Source organism: Halichoerus grypus, chromosome 6 (genome assembly GCF_964656455.1).
Source record: "Halichoerus grypus chromosome 6, mHalGry1.hap1.1, whole genome shotgun sequence".
Classification (NCBI taxonomy): domain Eukaryota; kingdom Metazoa; phylum Chordata; class Mammalia; order Carnivora; family Phocidae; genus Halichoerus; species Halichoerus grypus.
This window is the reverse complement of record NC_135717.1, coordinates 9,373,869-9,393,750: the sequence shown is the minus strand read 5'-3', so window position 1 is coordinate 9,393,750 and position 19,882 is coordinate 9,373,869. Positions and strand designations below refer to the sequence as shown.

At 50.0% G+C, this 19,882-nt stretch overlaps 1 protein-coding gene across 5 annotated transcripts; it reads left to right on the top strand.

The window, feature by feature from the left end:
* The first annotated feature begins 204 nt into the window (after positions 1–204).
* TRIM50 (tripartite motif containing 50) lies at positions 205–14,957 on the top strand. 5 transcript variants are annotated; one of them, XM_078074058.1, is made up of 10 exons: positions 205–503; positions 1,766–1,819; positions 2,437–2,586; positions 3,839–3,896; positions 6,327–6,738; positions 10,113–10,208; positions 11,858–12,088; positions 12,178–12,200; positions 13,263–13,387; positions 14,033–14,957. In XM_078074058.1, the coding sequence occupies exons 4-10, from the start codon at positions 3,889–3,891 to the stop codon at positions 14,620–14,622; spliced, it is 1,485 nt and encodes a 494-aa protein (XP_077930184.1). In that variant the 5' UTR covers positions 205–503; positions 1,766–1,819; positions 2,437–2,586; positions 3,839–3,888; the 3' UTR covers positions 14,623–14,957. The 5 variants fall into 5 exon arrangements, with proteins under 5 accessions (XP_077930184.1, XP_077930185.1, XP_077930186.1 ...); XM_078074059.1 differs by lacking the exon at positions 1,766–1,819; XM_078074060.1 differs by lacking the exons at positions 1,766–1,819; positions 2,437–2,586; positions 3,839–3,896.
* The last annotated feature ends 4,925 nt before the right edge of the window (positions 14,958–19,882 follow it).

The window sequence follows — 19,882 nt, the reverse complement described above, 5'->3', positions numbered from 1 at the left end:
CACGTGACAGGGGTGGGACAGCGTGAAGGGGCGCTCGACGCGGACAGCTGTGCGAGCGGGAGCACGCGGCCGGGACGTGTGGGATGGCGCGGGACACGGGCCACCCGGGTGGTGGGGGGGACTGGGGACTGGGGGCGGGGGCTTGCAGGGGGTGGGGCCTGTGGCGGGAGCGCGCTGGGGGGGGGGACGAGGTTCCAGAAACGCTCTGCTGCCGGCAGCCGGCCGGCCCCGCAGAAGTGGGTTATCTCCCCCTTTTTCCGCTTTCCCTCGTCCTCCTCCTGGTACCGGAGCCGTTTAGGCGCAGACACAGGCCTTTCGAGCCCAAATGCCCAGGTCACGAGAAAACCAGGCGACGTTCCCTCGCATCTCCCGTCATGAACCCGCAGAACCCGGACCCGCTCCCTGGCTGTTACGGGGTCGCAGGGCTCTTGTCTCACGGAGCGGAGGACCGGACCTCGTGGGCACGCAAGGGTTGAAGTGAGGTCAAAGTTGATAAAGTGAAGGTGAGAGCGAAAGGAGAGAAGCTCTCTGGAGTGAGAGGGCGCCCGAGTGGGTTGCCACCCAGGTGCCCCAGTGGCAGACTTTCTTTTTTTTTTTTTAATTTTATTTATTTGATAGACACAGTGAGAGAGGGAACACAAGCAGGGGGGTGGGGTGGGGTGGGGTGGGAGAGGGAGAAGCAGGCTTCCAGCTGAGCAGGGAGCCCGATGCGGGGCTCGATCCCAGGACCCTGGGATCATGACCTGAGCCGAAGGCAGACGCTTAACGACTGAGCCACCCAGGTGCCCCAGTGGCAGACTTTCATGGAGAACTGACGGGGAAGCTTGTGGCCTTGAGTTTCCTGTGCCATCTTGGTTTGAGCGTGGACTCTTGATAACACGCCAATGACTTAATTGTTTGAGGTTTGGACATTTTCTAGGATTACCCTGGAGCCGCCAAAGAAAATTACTACTTAACATTTAGGGCCAGGTGGTCTGTTTCCTTATCTCTTGTTCACCTGGCTTAGCGCTTCTGCCTGCCAGGAATAGTTTCAGAGCCCAGCCAGGGGCCCCCTACGTCTCCCTGCCTATACCTTAACCCTTTCCTTATTCATGGGGGTGCAAAGCAAGGATGGGCCTGATCCTGCCCCCTCCGGCTTGTTCCCTGGGTCCATCCTCGCTTGCCTACTCCAGGACTGAGAGGTCGCCCCTCTCTCCTGCACCAATCTTGCCTTGACTACTGGGTCGTTTGTTCAGCTTAGATGTGTCCTAAAATGTCACATCTTAAACAAGCCCCCCTTTGTCCCACGTCTCACAGGTGGCCCCGTTTCTTGCTCTTCACAGAAAAACTTTTCACAAGAGTTGCTTTGAAGGCTTTCGCAATGATTTTATGTCCATCCTTCATTTTCTCTTTGACCCACTTCAGTACCACTTGTCCCTGCTCCGTGTCACCAGCACTGCACTGAATGCCATAAGCCATAAGACGCCTCTTTGTCCTCAGATTTTTTTTTTTTTTTTAAAGATTTTATTTATTTATTTGACAGAGAGAGAGAGCAAGAGCAGGAACACAAGCAGGGGGAGAGGGAGAGGGAGAAGCAGGCTTCCCGCCGAACAGGGAGCCCGATGTGGGACTCGATCCCAGGACTCTGGGATCATGACCTGAGCCGAAGGCAGACGCTTAACGACTGAGCCACCCAGGCGCCCTCTTTGTCCTCAGATTAATGGACTCTTGCCAGCATTTGATGAAGCTGATCTCTCCTTGAATGCTTTTTTCTTTTCTGTATTAGTTTCCTATCATCTTCACAATCGGTTACCAGAAAACTAGCTGTTTGGAGCAACAGGTATTTATGATCTCACCTATTTATCATCAGTTCTGTAGGTTAGAAATCTGACACCAGTCTCACTGGACTAAAATCAAGGCCTCCGCCTTAATAGAGGCTCTCGGGAAGAACCTGAAGCCCATTCATGTTGATAAATCCAGATCCTTGGAGCTCTATACCTGAGGTCCCCAAATCCTTGGCACTTATCAGCCAGGGGCCATATTTAGCTCTTAGAGGCCCTCTCTCTTGCCCTTGCTCCTGGGCTCCCTACAGGTCAGAGTTAGCAACAGCATGCTGAATCTTCTCATGCTTTGAATCCTCTTGCCTCCTCTTCTGCATGCCTTCCTGACTCTTGCCCGGGAAAGTTCTCTACTGTTTCTTTTTAAATGTTTTTTTATTTAAAAAAAAAAAGATTTATTTAGGGCGCCTGGGTGGCTCAGATGGTTAAGCGTCTGCCTTCGGCTCAGGTCATGATCCCAGGGCCCTGGGATCGAGCCCCGCATCGGGCTCCCTGCTCAGCGGGGAGCCTGCTTCTCCCCCTCCCTCTGCTTCTCCCCCTGCTCATGTTCTCTCTCTCTCTGTATCTCGAATGAATAAATAAAAAAATCTTTAAAAAAAAAAGATTTATTTATTTTTAGAGAAAGCGTGTGAGGGGGAGTGAGAATCCTCAAGCAACTCCCCACTGAATATGGAGCCTGATGCAGGGCTCAATCTCAAGACTCTGAGATCATGACCTGAGCTGAAATCAGGAGTTGGACGCTTAACCAACTGCATCCAGTTCCCTACTGGTAAGGGGTCCCAAAAGTTTCCTACTGTTGAGAGGTCATATGGATCTGCTTCCTGGTGACTGATTTTCCTCCTGCCTAACCAGCTGTATCTTTTCAATCATGCTCTTCTTCCTGATCTCTCTAGTAGCAGCCTCAGGGCTTTGTTCTTGGATGCTTGCCCTTTTCTGTTCTTAATCCCAGAGAGAGCCTAGCCATTCCCACATTTAAATATATGATGTACTTTAAACAGGTGGTATATACCTGGCCAGCCTAGAGCCTCCCCTGAGTGCCAGAGCTCTGGGCTCCTGTGCCCAATTGCCTTTCTCAGTGGTTCTCAAAAGTGTAGTTCCCAGACCAGCAGCAGTGTTGTCTGGAAACTTGTTAGAAATGCAAATTCTTGAGCCCATCCCTGTGCTCCTGAATCAGAAACTCGGGCCAGAGGCCAGAAGTTTGTTTTTACAAGCACTCCAGGTGATTCTGTTTCCTGAAGTCTGCAGACCACCGCTACTCAGTTGCTCCACCTGGATGTTCTCAGGTGTCTGACCCTAGATTTTCCCACCTACTGTTTCACCTTGATCTTTTCTGTATCAGGCTTCACTATGTATCCACCCAGGTGCTGAAGTTAACTGTGTATCTACACAGTGGCCAGAGTGGTCTCTTAAAAATACCAGACAATATTTCCTTGCCTTAAAATCCTCCAATAGCTCCCACTGCCCTTGAAATTGTTACTATTATTATTTTAATTTAAGTAGGCTCCATGCTGGGCCCCAACATTGGGCTCAAATTCACGACCCTGAGATCAAGACCTGAGCTGAGATCAAGAGTCCGATGCTTAACCTACTGAGCCGCCCAGGCTCCCCTGCCCTTGAAATTAAATCTAAACCTTTACCCTCCTCTGCAGGGACCTCTCTGGCAACCCCTCTGACCTCCTCTCCTGGAGTTCCCTCTCACTACGCTCCAGCTGCTCAGGTCTCCTCTCTAGGGTAGCTCGTACATACTGAACTCTGTCTAGTCTCGGAGACTTTGCATTTGCTGTGCATTGCCTGATCTGCCCTCCTGTAGTCTTCTTGGTAGCTGGCATTTTTTTTATCCTTAAGGCCTCAGCTCAACCATCCATCCTCCCTGCCCTGCCCCTTTCTAACGTATCTCTCAAACAACCCATTACCTCCTGCCCTTTTTGTTCACTACACCGTTTACTTCCTGCCTAGCATTTAGTACTATGATGTTGTCTTATTTATGATCCTATCGCACTCCTACTACCATTGTATTACAGATTCTGAAAGGACAGAAACCTCATTGGTCTTGTTCTCTGATGTCTCCCTAATGCTCAGGTTGGTGCTTGATACATAGCAGGTGCTCAGTAAATATTTGTTAAAATAATAAATTAGCTTTCTGCATAGCTGTGCCAGACCTTGGTCTTACTTGTCATGGAGTAGAGACTGCCCCCACTGGCAGACAGGAATGCTTAGGCCTATGGGGGTCCTGCAGGTCTAGAGCTCTCCCTTCCTTCCTTCCTTTTTATTCATCTAAACGTTTTTTTTTTAGATTTTATTTTTTATTTATTTGAGAGAGAGCGCGCATGAGCAGGGGGGAGGGGCATGTAGAGGAAGAAGCAGGCTCCCCACTGGGCCTGACATGGGGCTCAATCCCAAGACCCTGGGATCATGACCCGAACTGAAGACAGACGCTTAACCAACAGCCACCCAGATACTCCTCTTTCTTTCTTTCCTTTTTTAAGATTGATTTATTGAGATGCCTGGCTGGCTCAGTCAGTTAAATGTCTGCCTTCAGCTCAGGTCATGATTCCAGGGTCCAGAGTTTGAGTCCTGCATCAGGCTTCTTGCTCAGCAGGGAGCCTGCTTCTCCCTCTGCCTCCCATTCCCTCTGCTTGTGTATGCTATCTGTCTCTCTCTGACAAATAAATACATAAAATCTTTAAAAAAATAAAAATAAGATTGATTTATTTTTAGAGAGAGTGCGCATGCGAGTGTGGGAGGGGCAGAGGGAGAGAATCCCCAAGCAGACTCCATGCTGAGTGTGAGACCAGGGCTTGATCCCAGGACCCATGAAATCATGATCTGACCCAAAACTAAGAGAGGCTTAACCGACTGAGCCACCTAGGCACCCTTAGAGCTCTTGTTTCATTTTCTTTCTTTTTTTTTTTTTTTAAGATTTTATTTATTTATTTGTCAGAGAGAGAGACAGAGACAGAGAATATACAGACAGAGGGAGAAGCAGGCTCCATGCGGGACTTGATCCCAGAACCCTGGGATCATGACCTGAGCTGAAGGCAGACGCTTTAACTGACTGAGTCACCCAGGCGCCCCAGAGCTCTTGTTTCTTAACACTCCGAGAGACCCACTCCCACCTTTTTTCTAATCAGTAATTTTTACCACACTCCCATAGTATGTTAAGACTATAATATTTATTGACTGTATAAAGAAATGTCACTGAACTTCTAAATCTGTGATAGACTTTATACAAAACGTTCATAATTCAATAATATTGAGTAAAGGAAGTGAGACACAAAAGAGCACATACTGAGTAATTCTGTTTATTTGAAATTCAAAGCCAGGCTGTGTTAATCTACGATGGTAAGAATCAGGTCAGTAGCTGTCCTTGTTAGGGGGTTCTTACTGGGGAGCACATAGAGTGCCTTCTGGGTGCTGGAAACATTATGTTGAGAGTGAGTATACACGTGTAATGTGTACATCAAGCATGTAGTTAAGATTTGTGCCCTTTATAGAACTCCTATCTCAAAACATTGTATAAAAATACCTTCAAAAATAGATTCAGAAAGAATTGTGTCGAAGCATGAGTCCACTCCTGTTTGGGGTCTGTAAGGTGTGGCTGGGGGCCCACTCAGTCTCCCCCACCTTCCCTAAAGCGTGGCCAAGGTGAGCACCTGCATGTTGGAATTATCAGTGTTGCTGGCCAAAAGGAGGCTGCCTCCCCAGTCCCGTGATGTGGCCCAGTTTCCACCTGATTCTGGGCGACCTTGAGGACACGGGGGTGTTGCTGGGAAAGAGGAGGAGGAAAGGGGCAGAGACTAAGGGTGAAGCACGCATTCAGCTGCAGTCCCCATGCCTCTTAGTGCCTCTGCCCATCCTGGGGAGAAGAAAAAACTGAGCAGATCTGTTGGACATCTCTGCAGATTCTGAGAAAGCAGGTAGTTCATTGTGGGGGCTCTCCCTAGGTCTGCTGCCAACTTCTACCTTGGTGCTTCTTCTCTCTCAGTGCCAGTCAGCTTTCACAGGGTCTCAGGCTCTCCGGAACAGCAGTCTCTGCTTTAGAATGACCTGGGGGGTGTTTGTTATAAATGTGGATTTCTGGGGCTCACTGAAAATGTGTGAAGGGGTGACTCAGGAATCTCTTTTAACTGTGCTTCCAATAGTTGCTCACCAGTTTGAGAACTGATCTAGAACATGGGAAGGACCTTTGCTTGTTTTTGCTGTCCATTGCTGGGTCCATGCAGCTGAGAGCACATTGTTGGTGTCACTCCAAATGACCTTGCAGACGGCCCTTTTTGTGTTTACCTCCAAATCTGAGTGAAAAATATAGAATTCTATGTTTCCAAGTGCGTTTCCCCCCAATTAAGCCCTTTGTTTTAAAGACAGAAAACAGACCCAAGGTCATAGGGGTTGAGATTGGAATCCAGGACTGGAGATCCTAAGGCACTCTGATTTCCAGTGGCACTTGCCAGGGGGTGGGGCCCCAGGGGGTGGAGGGAGCAGGTTTGAGTAAGCTGCCCTCTCTTCTAGCCGGGCACCGTGGATGGCGTGGCAGGTGAGCGTGCCTGAGCTGGAGGACCGCCTTCAGTGCCCCATCTGCCTGGAGGTCTTCAAGGAGCCCATGATGCTGCAGTGTGGCCACTCCTACTGCAAGGGCTGCCTGGTGTCCCTGTCCCGCCACCTGGACTCGGAGCTCCGCTGCCCAGTGTGCCGACAGGAGGTGGATAGCAGCAGCTCCCCGCCCAACGTCTCCCTGGCACGGGTGATTGAAGCCCTACAGTTCCCTGGGGGCCCAGAGCCCAAGGTCTGTGAGCACCACCGGAACCCGCTCAGCCTCTTCTGTGAGAGGGACCAGGAGCTCATCTGTGGCCTCTGTGGCCTGCTGGGCTCCCACCAGCATCACCGCGTCACGCCCGTCTCCACTGTCTACAGCCGCATGAAGGTGGGCAGTGAGGCTGCTGGGGGGGTGGGTTGCGGGGACACACCGAACCTAGCTCCTACCCTCTCTGGCACCATTGCCTGGCAGAGGAGGGTCCCAGGCCAGGATGCCAGTTCCCTCCGGCCCTGTCCTGGAGCAGAGCTCATAGAGCATGCATCCATCCATCATGTTCTGAGCAGCTGTTCCAATCTCCAGGTGCTGGGGCCTACTGACCTGCATGATGGAGAGCCCCTTGTCAAGTGCTAGCCCCTTCCCTTGCTTGGTTTTTCTTTGTAGCTCTCATTCATATTTTGAGCGCTCCCCAGACGATGCATGGGGGCAAGGACTTTGTTTTGTTTCCTCGGGTATTTTCATGCCTAGAGCCATGCCTAGCATGTAAGTAAAAGCTCAGAGCGTATTTGCAGAAACAGTGGATTCCTGTCCTCGTGGACTTTTGCCTCAGATCTAGCAGGTCATCATTTAAGGTGAATGATGATGATGATACCCTCTTTGGTGAATATGTTGATCTAAGATTTACGAAGGGGATGGGGTTATCATTGTACTTTACAAATGAGGAAACAGGCTCAGAGAAGGTAAGGGTCTTACCTAAGGTCATACAGCTTGTCACTGGCAGAGCGAGGACTCTGACTGTGGCCGGTTTTCTTTCCATTGCAAAACAGATCAAAGAAGGGCGGGAAGGATTCTTGGAAGTGAATTGCTAGAGGGTACCTGGCATAGTGTTTGGGAGGGAGGGAGAATAAAGGTAAGGAATGACAAAATACAGGTGATAGGGGTGGGAAAGAGAAAGAGCATCAAGATCTGAAGGCAGAGTTCCAGGGATTTCTTGGCTGAGTGCCCCGGGCAGCATTTCTTTGCTTCTTCAGTCCTGCAAGAGCAGTATGAAATGTGCACAGGGCCAGCCCAGCCAGCCACCAGCCCCTCTGGCCCACAGACGTTTACTCGGCACCTAATGTGTACTCGGTGTTGTGCTAAAGCCCGTGGTACGATAGTGGGCAAGAGGTGTACCACAGCCTGGGAGTCTGGCAGAGTCGCATGTGTTGGGTGGTACCGTCAGGGTTAAGTACAGGCACTGGGGAGACCCCCTCAGATGTAGCTCCGGCATGGTCTCGGGTGGTCAGGGAAGGTTTCCTGGAGGAAGCGGACTGCTGAACCAAGACCTGACCCACAAGGAGGACTTGGTAGGAAAAGAAGGGGAGGAAAGCATTCCCTGTATAAAGACAGCCCTGCAGAAGATCAGGAGGGAGGGATATTTAAGAAATCATAAGTTGTTCTTTTAAGCTCAGGGGAGAGTTAGGTAAGTGGAAGCCAGGTCATAGTAAGGCTTGTGTGACATGTGAAGGGATTTGTAGTTTATTCAGAGGACCATCCTGGTTGGGGGGGGGGGCACTGGAGAGTTTTAAGCAGAGTCGTGATGTGGTCCAAGCACTCTGCCGGAGGGTGGACTGGAGAGTGAGGCTGGGGGGTAAGAGACTGGGAGTAATTACATATGGGTGGTAATTGAAGCCGCAGGAGTGGAGAAGACCAACCAGGAGAGCCTGCAGTGTGATAGGGAAGACACGGATGATGCCACCAAGGAGCACGAGGGTTTAAGATTCAGGTAAATAGAGCACCCCAAAAGGGACAGAAAGAATCAACAGAGAGTAGGAACACTGGCTGAATATGGCCTCCTAGAAATCAGCACAGTGCTTTTTAATGAGAACAAGATCACTTGCGTGAAATGCCTGCTGAGGATTGGAAAGAGTCTCTTAGATTTAGCAGTAAGGATTGATTATCTTGGCAAGAGTAGTTTTAGTGGAGTGTGAGAGGAGGAAGCCAAATTGCAGTGCAATGAAATTGAGCCTGTGTTTTATTAGCCCAGGAGAGAAGGAAACACACAGGAGCTCGCTCATCATTTCTGGCTTCGAGCCTGGGACTGCTTGGGTCCTGGTTTTAGATGTGGGTGTTTGTGATCCCAAGACTCTTCTCTGTGATGCAACAAAATTGTGTTCCTTTATTAGGTCCCTTTCATGCATTCCTGTTTTCCTCCTATTGATTGAGATCTTGAGGTTATTTATTTATTTGCATGATTTTTTTTTCTTCTCCCAGTGACCCAGTTTGACGGAGAAAGAGGGAAAGAACTAATCTCATCTCTCTCTGCCTCAAGAGAGTTACCACTAGAATTCTGTTCTTGGGTTGCTATGAGATCTTCTGATGCCTCATTATCCCGAGCAAGACCCTGTGTCCATTTACCCCTACAGTGGTTTTATTCTTTATTCAGCTCCTTTCCTGAAAGGCTTTTGTAGCTGGTTTGTTTCTTTCTTTTTTTTTTTTTTTAAGTTTATTTTTTTAGTAATGTCTGCACCCAGTGTGGGGCTTGAACTTACAACCGAGAGATCGAGAGTCACCTACTCTTCGAACGGAACCAGCCAGGTGTCCCTCTTGCCGCTGATTTCTGCTTGGGAACTATCTAAGCCAGAGACCGTGTATGCTCCATGGGCACAAACCAGCAGGGCTCCCTTTAAGTAGTGCAGCTGTTTGGGGGTCTAGGTGGTCCTGGTTGAACCCTTAAGACTCTGTCAGATTTGGGGCCAGGGAAGCCCAGGAGAAGGGAGTTTACTTCAGCCTGGGGAGGCCCCAAATCCAGGCTGGGCCCGAGTCTGCCAGGGAAGGATTCAGGTCTTTATAGGGAGTGGGGAATCCCCAGGTATAAGTGGGGCAACCGTATGCACCATTGGCCTTCCTTGGGGCCATCCTTTTTGTGATATCTTGATCAAATGCCCACTGATTCTAGACCTGCTGGTGACCAGAGAGTTTACTTGGTGGGTACCCAATGGCCAGCATTCCATTCAGGGAGTGTTGGCTTCAGACTGGTTACCGCCCCTCTTGGATGTTGTGTGGTGCCTTCCAGGTGGACAATGTTTAGCGTCCATCTCCATGTCCTGAAGAGGGATGACCTGGAGATCCTTTTCTGTCTGGGTAATTCCTGCCCTCAATGTGGAATATTCTTGAATAATCTTAACCTATTTTGGAGTCGGGGCGCCTGGGTGGCTCAGTCGTTAAGCGTCTGCCTTCGGCTCAGGTCATGATCCCGGGGTCCTGGGATCGAGTCCCGCATCGGGCTCCCTGCTCAGCGGGAAGCCTGCTTCTCCCTCTCCCACTCCCCCTGCTTGTGTTCCTGCTCTCGCTATCTCTCTCTCTGTAAAATAAATTAAAAAAACAAAAAAACAAAAAACCTATTTTGGAGTCAAGAGTACCCGGGTAGCTCTTTCCCTGGTTCCACTGGGAGTGCTTGTGGCCATTAGGATGCTCCCTGGAAGGGTGAAGCCCAGGGCTGGTCCCAAGGAGCTGAAACGGTGAAGGGGTCGGCTACTCATGAGGCCACGGTACATTGCCTCCAGGAGGACCTAGCGGCTCTCATCTCTGACCTGAAGCAGGAGCAGAAGAAGGTGGATGAGCATATTGCCAAACTGGTGAACAACAGGACCCGGATTGTCGTGAGTGCCCTTTCCCTCTGTACCCTTACCCTGGGGCTGGCCACCTTCCCTTTCCTACGGAGCCCAGTTCTTATTTGTTCTTTACAGAAATCCATACCTTCATACAAAGCCAGAATTCAAAGCATTCCAGGGTGGAGTGGGGGAAAGGGCAAATCGCCTCAGGGGAATCAACTCAGTTGTTAGGACTCTGTCCAAGTTGGCTGTGTCCCTCTTGTCCTTGGGAATGAGATAACACAGAACCTAAGTCCCAGAGGTAAACAGCTCAAAGTGTGGGCATGACTCTCCTGCTCTCTACGTCTGTTTGACCTTGACAGTCTGGTGCCTGCCCAGTACCTCGGAGCAGAGGTGTGGAAAGGCTTGGTGGTTTTCTGCTTTTCCTGAGTGACAGGTACACTGGGGCTGGGAGGTGTTCTGAAAAAAAGATTCACGGCAGCTGTACTCTCAGTTTTGAAGGAGAAAAAACACTTTATTGATAGTATAAAAATGTAATAGAATCAGAAAGAAGAAAAGGGAAATCTGCGCATAGATGAGGGCAATAGTAAGCAGTAAAGGAGAATAAAACAGAGTTACATCAAATCGGGTACTTACAACATCCAGCCTCATTAGCTCGGGGAGCTCCATGGAGACGGCCAGGCTGGAGTCCCGATGGAGAGGCCTGGGCCAAGCATCCTCCCCTCAGGTGAGATTTCCAACTGACCATCCCCATAAGGACCATATTTATAGGGCACATGAAGTTAAACATGTGTTTGCCTATGTGCAGTTTGGAGCGAGCTGCATTCCTGCGTTATCATGTCTTTACGTATTCAAGGAGCCTGTGCTGGGTGTGCTTGCCCCTTCTCCCAGATTCCATTCTGGGGGGCCAGCCCAGCCTGGAGCTAGAGTGGATGTAAGGCAAGATTTACAGCTCTTGGCATCCAGACCAGAAGGGCCAATTCTGACCTGGAGGCCAGCTAATGTCCACTAATCAGGCTCCCAAGGTCACTCACGCAGCACGAGTCTCACAAACAACATTCTTCCACCTGCCTGCGTGTAAGTGCAGGTTGGGGGGTGGTCAGGTATGCAGGACAAATCCCAGAAAGCTCCATCCATACAGTCCGGGAGGGTTTGGAGCCTGGGCCCTGCAGGCAGTTGTGAAACAGGAGCCAGAGGCCAGTGTCCCCTGAGAGTCTTCTCCATTAACCTCCCCACCCTCAGAGGGAGACGGCATTACCCCTGCCCAGTGGAGGCTGAACTCAGGGTCACACACGGAATCCTGGCTGTCTAAAGTCTGCTCTCCCAGGGCCTTGCAGACTTTTTTCAGTTGTGGAATCCTGTACTAAAGCTAAATCTGATACGCACATTTAATAGCAATATTACCCATCACCACCTCCCAGTAGTGACAAAGCAATAGCAGAGCCACTGTGTTTGAAATGGCAGCTGGGGGCCAGTCTCTCCCCTGCCTCTGTTGCCCTCCCCATGGCCACATGTGGGATGCCCAGGCACAGTGTGAACACTGGGCAGGAGTCAGCCCTGCAACTCAACTACTAGAACCAGCTCCAGTTGGAGGCCCAGGAAGGCCTAAGCTGCCAGGGCCTAGGGCCACCGACGTCAGCCACAGCCAGGCAGTTCTGGCCGAGGTTCCAGCTGTGACCAGTTCCTCTTTGTCCCAGAATGAATCTGATGTCTTCAGCTGGGTGATTCGTCGTGAGTTCCAGGAGCTGCACCACCTGGTGGATGAGGAGAAGGCCCGCTGCCTGGAGGGGTTGGAGGGTCATACCCGTGGCCTCGTGGCCTCCCTGGACATGCAGCTAGAGCAGGCCCAGGGCAGTCAGGAGCGGCTGGTCCAGGCCGAGCACGTGCTGGAGCAGTTCAGTAATGAGAGTCACCATGAGTTCATCCGGGTGAGTGGACAAGGGAGTGCCCCCCATGCCGAGGCCCCCAGGTCCCAAGAGCCTTCCTCATGCCTTAACCGTCCTGTCTTGTCTTCCAGAAGTATCACTCCATGGCCTCCAGGTAATAACCTTGGAGGGAGCTCTCAGCTTGGATCTGGCGGCTCCTCTCCGCCACTTCCTGCCTTCAGCTGTACCAGCGCCTTGGCAGCTGCTGCCCACACCTGGCTCTGTACTGAGCCCAGGGAACGCAGACGAAAGTCATGCCGCTGCCTTTAAGGGTCTCAAAGACTGGTGGGCGGCAGATGGTGAACTATGGTTACATCACTGTGGGTACCTAAAACCAAAGAAGTTCACACGAGCTACAGAAGTAACGGGAGAAGGTGACTGGGGTTGCAGGTGGGGGGAATGGGCGAAGATGATGCATAGATGGACGAGCTTAGGGCAGAGGACAGGTGTTGACCAGGCAAGCAGAGTGGGGAATGGTCACGTGAAAAGGTGAAGTAGGGTGTGGGACTGGGGTATTTTTTGTATGATGCAGGGCAGAACGGGCAATGAATGGGAGAGGTAAGAGCCAGAATGAGGGGCCATGAATCCTGAACCATAGTTTGTGGGAAGGGATTGAATCCATGTTCCAGTCCCAACAGATGAACAACCATGCAGTTCCTTGGCCTTCCTCAGACCCTGATTGTGAGAGCCTCCTTGTTTTTTCAAATTTTCTTTAGTCTTAAGGACAGTTGCATTAGGAACATTGGTTTAAATGAATGGACAGTGAAGCTGATTGGGAGCAGGTGTCTACTCCAGCTGTGGCTAGGGGCCAGGGTCGCCCAATATAGGGCAGGGGTCCTCAAACGTTAGTGTGCATCAGGACCACCTGGAGGGCTCATTACTTCAGATCGCTGGGCTCTAGTAATCACTTTCTGATTCAGCAGGTCTGGGGTGGGACCTGAGAAATTTGCATTTCTAGCAAGCTCCCAGGTGATGCTGCTGGTCTCGGGCCTGACCTGATGTAGAGTGTTTCCCCTTCTAGGAAGGGGGCAGGCACTCAGAGTGGGGTGGAGGGGAGGAAATGACAGGCATCTTGAGCACACAGTCTTCTGAGCTGCGACTGGCTTGTTGGACGTGTGTAAGGGAAGGGGTGGGGGTGGTGTGCAGCTCCGCCATCATGGTGAACCGTCACCCTCAGAGCAGAGCTCCAGCAGGCCCGGCCTTTGGAAGGCACCTTCAGCCCCATCTCCTTCAAGCCAGGCCTCCACCAGGCTGACATCAAGTTGACCGTGTGGAAGAGGCTCTTCCGAAAAGTTCTGCCAGGTAAGGCTCTAGCCTATTCTCTTTCCTGAGGGCTGCCCTGCAGGGTGGGTGCAGAAGACTGGAAGGGTGGTTGCGTGGATTATGGTGAGAGCGTGGCTTTGGGGTTCCACCAGACACTCCGGGCTCAAGCTCAGCTCCAACTCTTACTGGCCAAAGACAAGTTGTGTAATTTTTTTTTTTTTAATTTTTAAAAAAGATTTTATTTATTTAAAGAGTGAGCGCTCGAGTTGGGGGAGGGGTAGAGGGAGAGAGAGAATCCCAAGCCGACTCCCCACTAAGCGCGGAGCCCAGCCCAGGGCTTGATCTCACACCCTGAGATCATGACCTGAGCTGAAATCGAGAGTCGGGCACTTGATGGACTGAGCCATTCAGGCGCCCCGAGTGCACGCCCTTTTCCCTAACCAGAATGCCTCCCTCACAGCGATCCCGTTTTTTTCCACGCTTCAGGAATTGTTCATGCATTCAGCAAGCATCCTTAGGGTTGCCTCTTCTGGGCCTGGCCCCTTCTTAGAAGGCCCCTCGGATACAGGGATGAGGCCATTGCAGTTCCTCCCCTGAGGAGCTCAGGGCCTCCAATCAGACTCCTTTGTGGCAGGGTATGCTGCCTTCTGTGTAGCTTGAAAACACTTCTTTGATCTTTCTTAGCCCCGGAGTCCCTCAAGCTAGACCCTGCCACCGCCCACCCCCTCCTGGAACTCTCCAAGGGCAACACGGTGGTGCAGTGCGGCCTTCTGGCCCAGCGGCGTGCCAGCCAACCTGAGCGCTTTGACTACAGTACTTGCGTCCTGGCCAGTCGGGGCTTCTCCTGGGGCCGTCACTACTGGGAGGTGGTGGTGGGCAACAAGAGCGACTGGCGCCTGGGGGTCATCAAGGGCACAGTGAGTCGCAAGGGCAAGCTGAGCAAGTCCCCAGAGAACGGCGTGTGGCTCATTGGCCTGAAGGAGGGCCGGGTGTATGAGGCCTTTGGCTGCCCTCGGGTGCCCCTGCCTGTGGCCGGCCACCCCCACCGCATCGGCGTCTACTTGCACTACGAGCACGGGGAGCTCACTTTCTTTGACGCTGACCGCCCCGAGGACTTGCGGCTGCTCTACACATTCCAGGCTGACTTCCAGGGCAAGCTCTACCCCATCCTGGACACATGCTGGCACGAAAGGGGCAGCAATGCACTGCCTATGGTGTTGCCCCCGCCCAGCGGGCCTGCCCACCTCACCCCCCCACAGCCCACCAAGCTGTAGGGTTGCTGGTGGGTCTGCTGGGTTCAGCGAGCAGAGATGAGGTTCTTTACTGTTTGGGAAGGTCTTCGTGCCTGTGTGTTCCTGGAAACACCTAATGATAAGAAAAGGACTCTAATCCCTTCCCTGTCAACCAGGGGCATATTTATTAACCTTTTTGCCAGGTTATTCAGCTGCTTATTAACCAACAGAACCAGGCCTTGGTGTCCATGGGTTAAGATAGGCTTCCCTTGATCCCTGCTAACCATGCTTTCTGCTTACTCTTAACAGAAGGTGGAAACATTCCCACACATAATTTCTCTTTGTCATTGTGAACTTAAGGATAATAAATGTGACACTATCTTTAAATTATTTGCAAACATTAACTGCTGTGCATACATACTGTTTTATGCTCAGGTCTTTAAAAGCAGCTCCAACCTCTGGTCAGCCAGAAGTCCCCTCTACTCTGGGCTGGCTGGTCTGTGGTTAGAGTCACATCAGTCACTCTGTTACTGCTGTCTTCAAAGATCTCTCTTGATCTCCCTCTCCATTAGTTGTTATGGAAATAACACTTCTTCAGAGCAGAAGCAAGTAGGGTCCAGACGGACGTGGCCTATCCCTGAAAGCTGCTGGACACGTGGGAGCGGGCCCAGAGCCTCAGTCTGTTCATGGCGAGTCTGCCCCTGGCCACAGCTGATGGTGTCCATCCAGACCAAAGCTGGGACAGCTGAATTCTCTCCCAAGAATTTGAAAGTTGGAAGAGAATGGTTGGGGCTGAGTCATCTGAGACCTAGTGCTTTAGAGAGAAGCTCCTCAGCCTTGTGCCACTGAGCTCTGTGGAGTTGCCTGAGCTACTTCCCTGGGGAACCACTCTCTCCTGGTGCCCTGGCGCTCACCCACATTGGCCACACAGGCAGAGGCTTGACCTGCAAGCTAAGTGATCCTCTAGGAACCCGAGAGGATGGGAGGTTTGTGAGGCACTGACCTTATCCCATGGGAGACTGTCAGGAGAGGTCGCCTACCAAGATCTGATAAGCATGAAACTTCCTGCGCCGCCTCCCTCTGAGCAGAGCTGTAGACTATAAAACAGCTTAACTGCATCTAGAACTGGCTTCCCAGCAATGGGAAATCCCCCAACCCTCGTTGTAGTCCTCCTTCTGTTGTGTGCAACAAGGACCATGTGGAGCTGGCACCTTTGGCTAATCTTCTGCCTATGTAAGTAATAAGCTGTGTGAATCAAAAGGTGCTTGTTGTATCTTTACCGACTGAATCTGTTGGGCCTTGGCCTTGGTTGCTGTGTGTTTGACACCTTGCAGACCTGGTTTTTGGTTATGCAGCTCCTCAATTCCATGACTTGGCTGAAGATTGTGGCCCTCTATATCCACTCTCCCTCCCTCCTCCCTTCTCCACCCTGTTCTCTGTCCTGGGAGACTGGCCCCAGTGGAATGCAAAACCCTCTGGCTTCCTGTTGGGTTTAGCAGATGGGAGGGACTGGCAGGAGATCCAAGGGCAGGAAAGGGAATTCAAGGTACTTATTTTTCTGGTTTCCTGCCTGCTGGGCTGTGGGTTGGCAGCTTTCCTCATGTGAAGATCCTTGGCAGGTGGCCCCTTCCTCTGTTGCTCTCCCTTGTTCCTTCAGGCCTGGCAGTGAGCAGTGCTGTCACCAGCCCCAAGTACTGCACCACCTCTAGTTTCCCTTAACTCTGACCATCCTTTCATAAATATGTCCTTCTTTAAGATCACCTCAACTACCATTGTGTGCTCACCTCTGCCCCGCCAGCTGCTGACAGACACAGTGGCATACGTCTGCACTCACTTAGTAAATCCCCTCTTGTTTGGCTGGCCAGAGTTAGTGTTTGTGCTTGCAACCAAAAGATCCATTCAGTATGGAGAAGGCAGATGAAAGAGCAGTTCATTCGTTATGTGGAGTTGGCATTTAAGCTGAAAGAAGTGGAATACAGGCAGAGGAGAAGAGAAGAGTTTTTGGGGGTCTAGTCCACGGAGGGATGCTGCAGCCGGAGCTGGACCTGCAGAGGGGGTGGAGGCTAGACCATGGAGGACCATTGATGCTATCTTAGTGTATATTAACTTTGTTCTGTAGTAATGACAGCGTGGGAGTGGGAGAGTCTGCCCAGGGAGAAAATACTAGCCGACAGAAAGGAGGTCAGAGGATGGAACAGCAGAACTGAAGGAAGCAGCTTAGACGACGTTGCCAAAGAACTGTAGAAATGAGAGAGGACTGGGAGGGAGTGCCAGCAGCAAAGACCATGGGAGCCAAAGCTTTCCAACAGAGAGGGTGTGCCCCGTAGTGCCGTGAAAACCCAGCCCTGAGGAGTATTAGATTCTTGGTGGCCTTGGAGGAAGCCATGTCTGTGGACTAGCGTGGGAGACAGACTGCAGGGGGTTACATAGTATGTGAGGAAGAAGTAAAGGCAATCACTGCTGATTCTTGTTTTAAGCAGCTGGATGGGGAAGGGAAGAAAACTGGGTCATGAGTTTGAGAGAAGGTGGGATTAAGAGAAGGCATTTTTAGGATAGAGGAGACTACAACTTGTCCTACAGAAATACACGAGCCACATGTGTAGGTTGAAGTTTTCTAGGGGTCATGTATTAAACATTATAAGGCACAGGTCACCTAGCGTCCACATCTTGGCTCCTAATAGCCATTCTCCAATGAAGAGGAAGCAGGGCTCCTTGGAGAAATAGCTGGTTCTAGGACTGGGGCAGGAAATACCCTGAGCCATAAGCCGCTTGGAGTGCCAGGAAGCACTCACAAACAAAGGTGTGAAAAACCCCTACGATAATAGAGGCCTTTCAAAGGGACATGGGAGCCCATTGAAAGCACTCCTAGTGGCCAAAATGGGAAAAATGTGAGCGACAAAATAAAATAGTACAGGTTTCCCCACTATCAGAAAGTAGAGTGTTTCTGTGAAATCTGTCATTAGCTGAAGTGGAGTAATGAGAATCAGCAATTACCATTACTTTATATGGAAACATTTTTTAGTGTTACCAGACCCCCCAAATTAACTGCTTTTAAGCTTTTCTTACCTTTGGATAAACCTTGCAAATGAATGCACACAGTTAATCGAGATAAAGCACAGTTCAGAGCTACGGAGGCTTGATGCTGAGATGCTGCGTTTGTAGATCTTGGGGAAGGAGCTTGGCAGCGTCACTCTCACTGGGGTGCGTGCTGCCTCTACAAGGGCTTGCGGCAAAACAATACTATTTTTACTTCTCCCCTTTTTTCATAAAAGTGAAAATCCTCTTAGGATTTCTTTCAGTTAACAAAAACAGGTACTACTCTAGGTCTTTCGTAAAAGTGAAGTGGTGTAATGCAAACTTTCAAAAAGGGGGGATGGGGTGCCTGGGTGCTCAGTCGAGCATCCAACTCTTGATCTCAGCTCAGGTCTTGATCTCAGGGTGGTGAGATCAAGTCCCACATTGGGCTCCACACTGGGTGTGGAGCATACTTAAAAAAAAAAAAAAGATACCTGTACTGGGTTACAACTCAAAGTATAAAGTAAATATCCATGAGTCCATACTGATAAATGATTGGCTAATTAAATAAATCTGGGAGAAGAGAGCATTCTGCAGAAGAATTCCAACTAATTTATGTAGCTACTTTGCCCTCAAAGAGGTAGAGTATAACCCCCTACTCCTTAAAGTGTGGGCTGTGCATAGTGACTTCTTTCCAGAGGGAACAGAGGGATAAAGACTAGTTTACAGTGGAGAAGTGTGAATCTTAGCCAGGTGATCAAGGTTAACATCAACAGTGAAGGTCACGTTGATACTATATGCCCTTGATGTGATCTGATGAGGATGGTACTTTACCTGTAATCTTCCAAAAACCCATAAGCCCAATCTGATAATGAGAAAAAAAATTTTAGAAAAATCCCAAATGAGAGCCATTCTACAAAACACTGACCAGGATTCCTCAACACCATCAAGGTCATCAAAAATCAGGAAAGTCTGAGAAATTGTCACAGCCAAGGAGACGTGACAACTGAATTTAACGTGGTGTCCTAGATGAGACTTCCGGACAGAAAATGGACATTAGGTAAAAGCTAAGAAAATCTGAGTCAACTGTGGACTTTATTAATATTGATGCACTTGTTAACCACTCACCTGAAGGAGTGGGGATTGGGATTGTTTTAGGATGGGTTAACTGGCACAGCTGGCTGGCCAGCTGTCCATACCAGTTTGTGCTCCATTCATTCACTTCTTCACTCACGCAACAGATGTTAGGTCCTTACTGTAAGAAGAACACTGGTTTAGGAGGCACGGATAAATGAGTGTCAAACAGGATTTGCCCTCTTGGAGCCAGCTAGAGGATAAATCATAACTACATATGGAACAGGTGCTGTGAAAATAAAATAGATGTTACTCAGTTGGGGGTGGGGTTTCCACTCAAAGATCACTATTAACCAACCTAGAGCCACAGGACTGGATTAAACGTTTAAACAATTTTGATATAGACTAGAGTCAATTCCCTTGCAAAATGCTTGATGTGCTGTTGGCAATACAGAGTGTACAGGCAGGAGCATTCTGGTCCATTAAGGCCTGTCTACTTGAATGCTTGAAGTACACATGTACTGGATTTACTCAATTTAATGTGTATCAGTAACCACGTGGATGCTGGGGACAGAGGCAAATCCTACAAAATCCTTGTTCTCCCAGAGGTCAGCTGGGGAAACTTTCCTATAAATGAATTATTACAATGCACAAAAAGCCAGCCGTTTGGAAACAAAGCACTCTTCCTCACAACATGTGCCAAACTGAATTCTAAACGGTTAAAGATTTAAGTGTGAAAAAATGAAGGCATAGTGATTGCTATATTGTAAAGATGTGAAGAAGAGGTTTCTAAGTATGACATCAAAGGCAGAAACCATAATTTAAAAAAATGAAAACACGTCCAAAATAAGCCACATTAAAAAGCAACGGTAAACTGTAAAAAAATATATCTAAGACGAGGTATATATTAATACACAAAGGACACTAAGAGACGGTAGAAGAGTGACCAAAAGACATTAACGTGTTAGAATGCAAAGGATCAATAAACACAAAATATTCAAGCTCTATAACAAATTAAAGCAGCAGGAAAACCCCATTGCCTATCTGACTGGCAAAGATTGGAAGAAAAAAAAGGGAGAGGTACGAAAAGGAGGGGAAAACGCTCTCCCAGCGCTCCACCTCACACAGGCCTCGGGAGCCCTGGAAGGGCACTGGGATTTCCGGGTCGGAACTTCCGTGCCCTTTGACCCGGAAGTGCGGGCGGATAGGGCGG

Excerpts from the sequence above, each read along its gene's own strand:
- TRIM50 (XM_036112539.2), top strand. The coding sequence starts at position 3,802 with ATGATCCTATCGCACTCCTACTACCATTGTATTACAGATTCTGAAAGG. Across the intron at positions 10,209-11,857 it reads ACAACAGGACCCGGATTGTC|AATGAATCTGATGTCTTCAG; the intron begins GTGAGTGCCCTT and ends TCTTTGTCCCAG. Across the intron at positions 12,089-12,177 it reads GTCACCATGAGTTCATCCGG|AAGTATCACTCCATGGCCTC; the intron begins GTGAGTGGACAA and ends CTTGTCTTCCAG.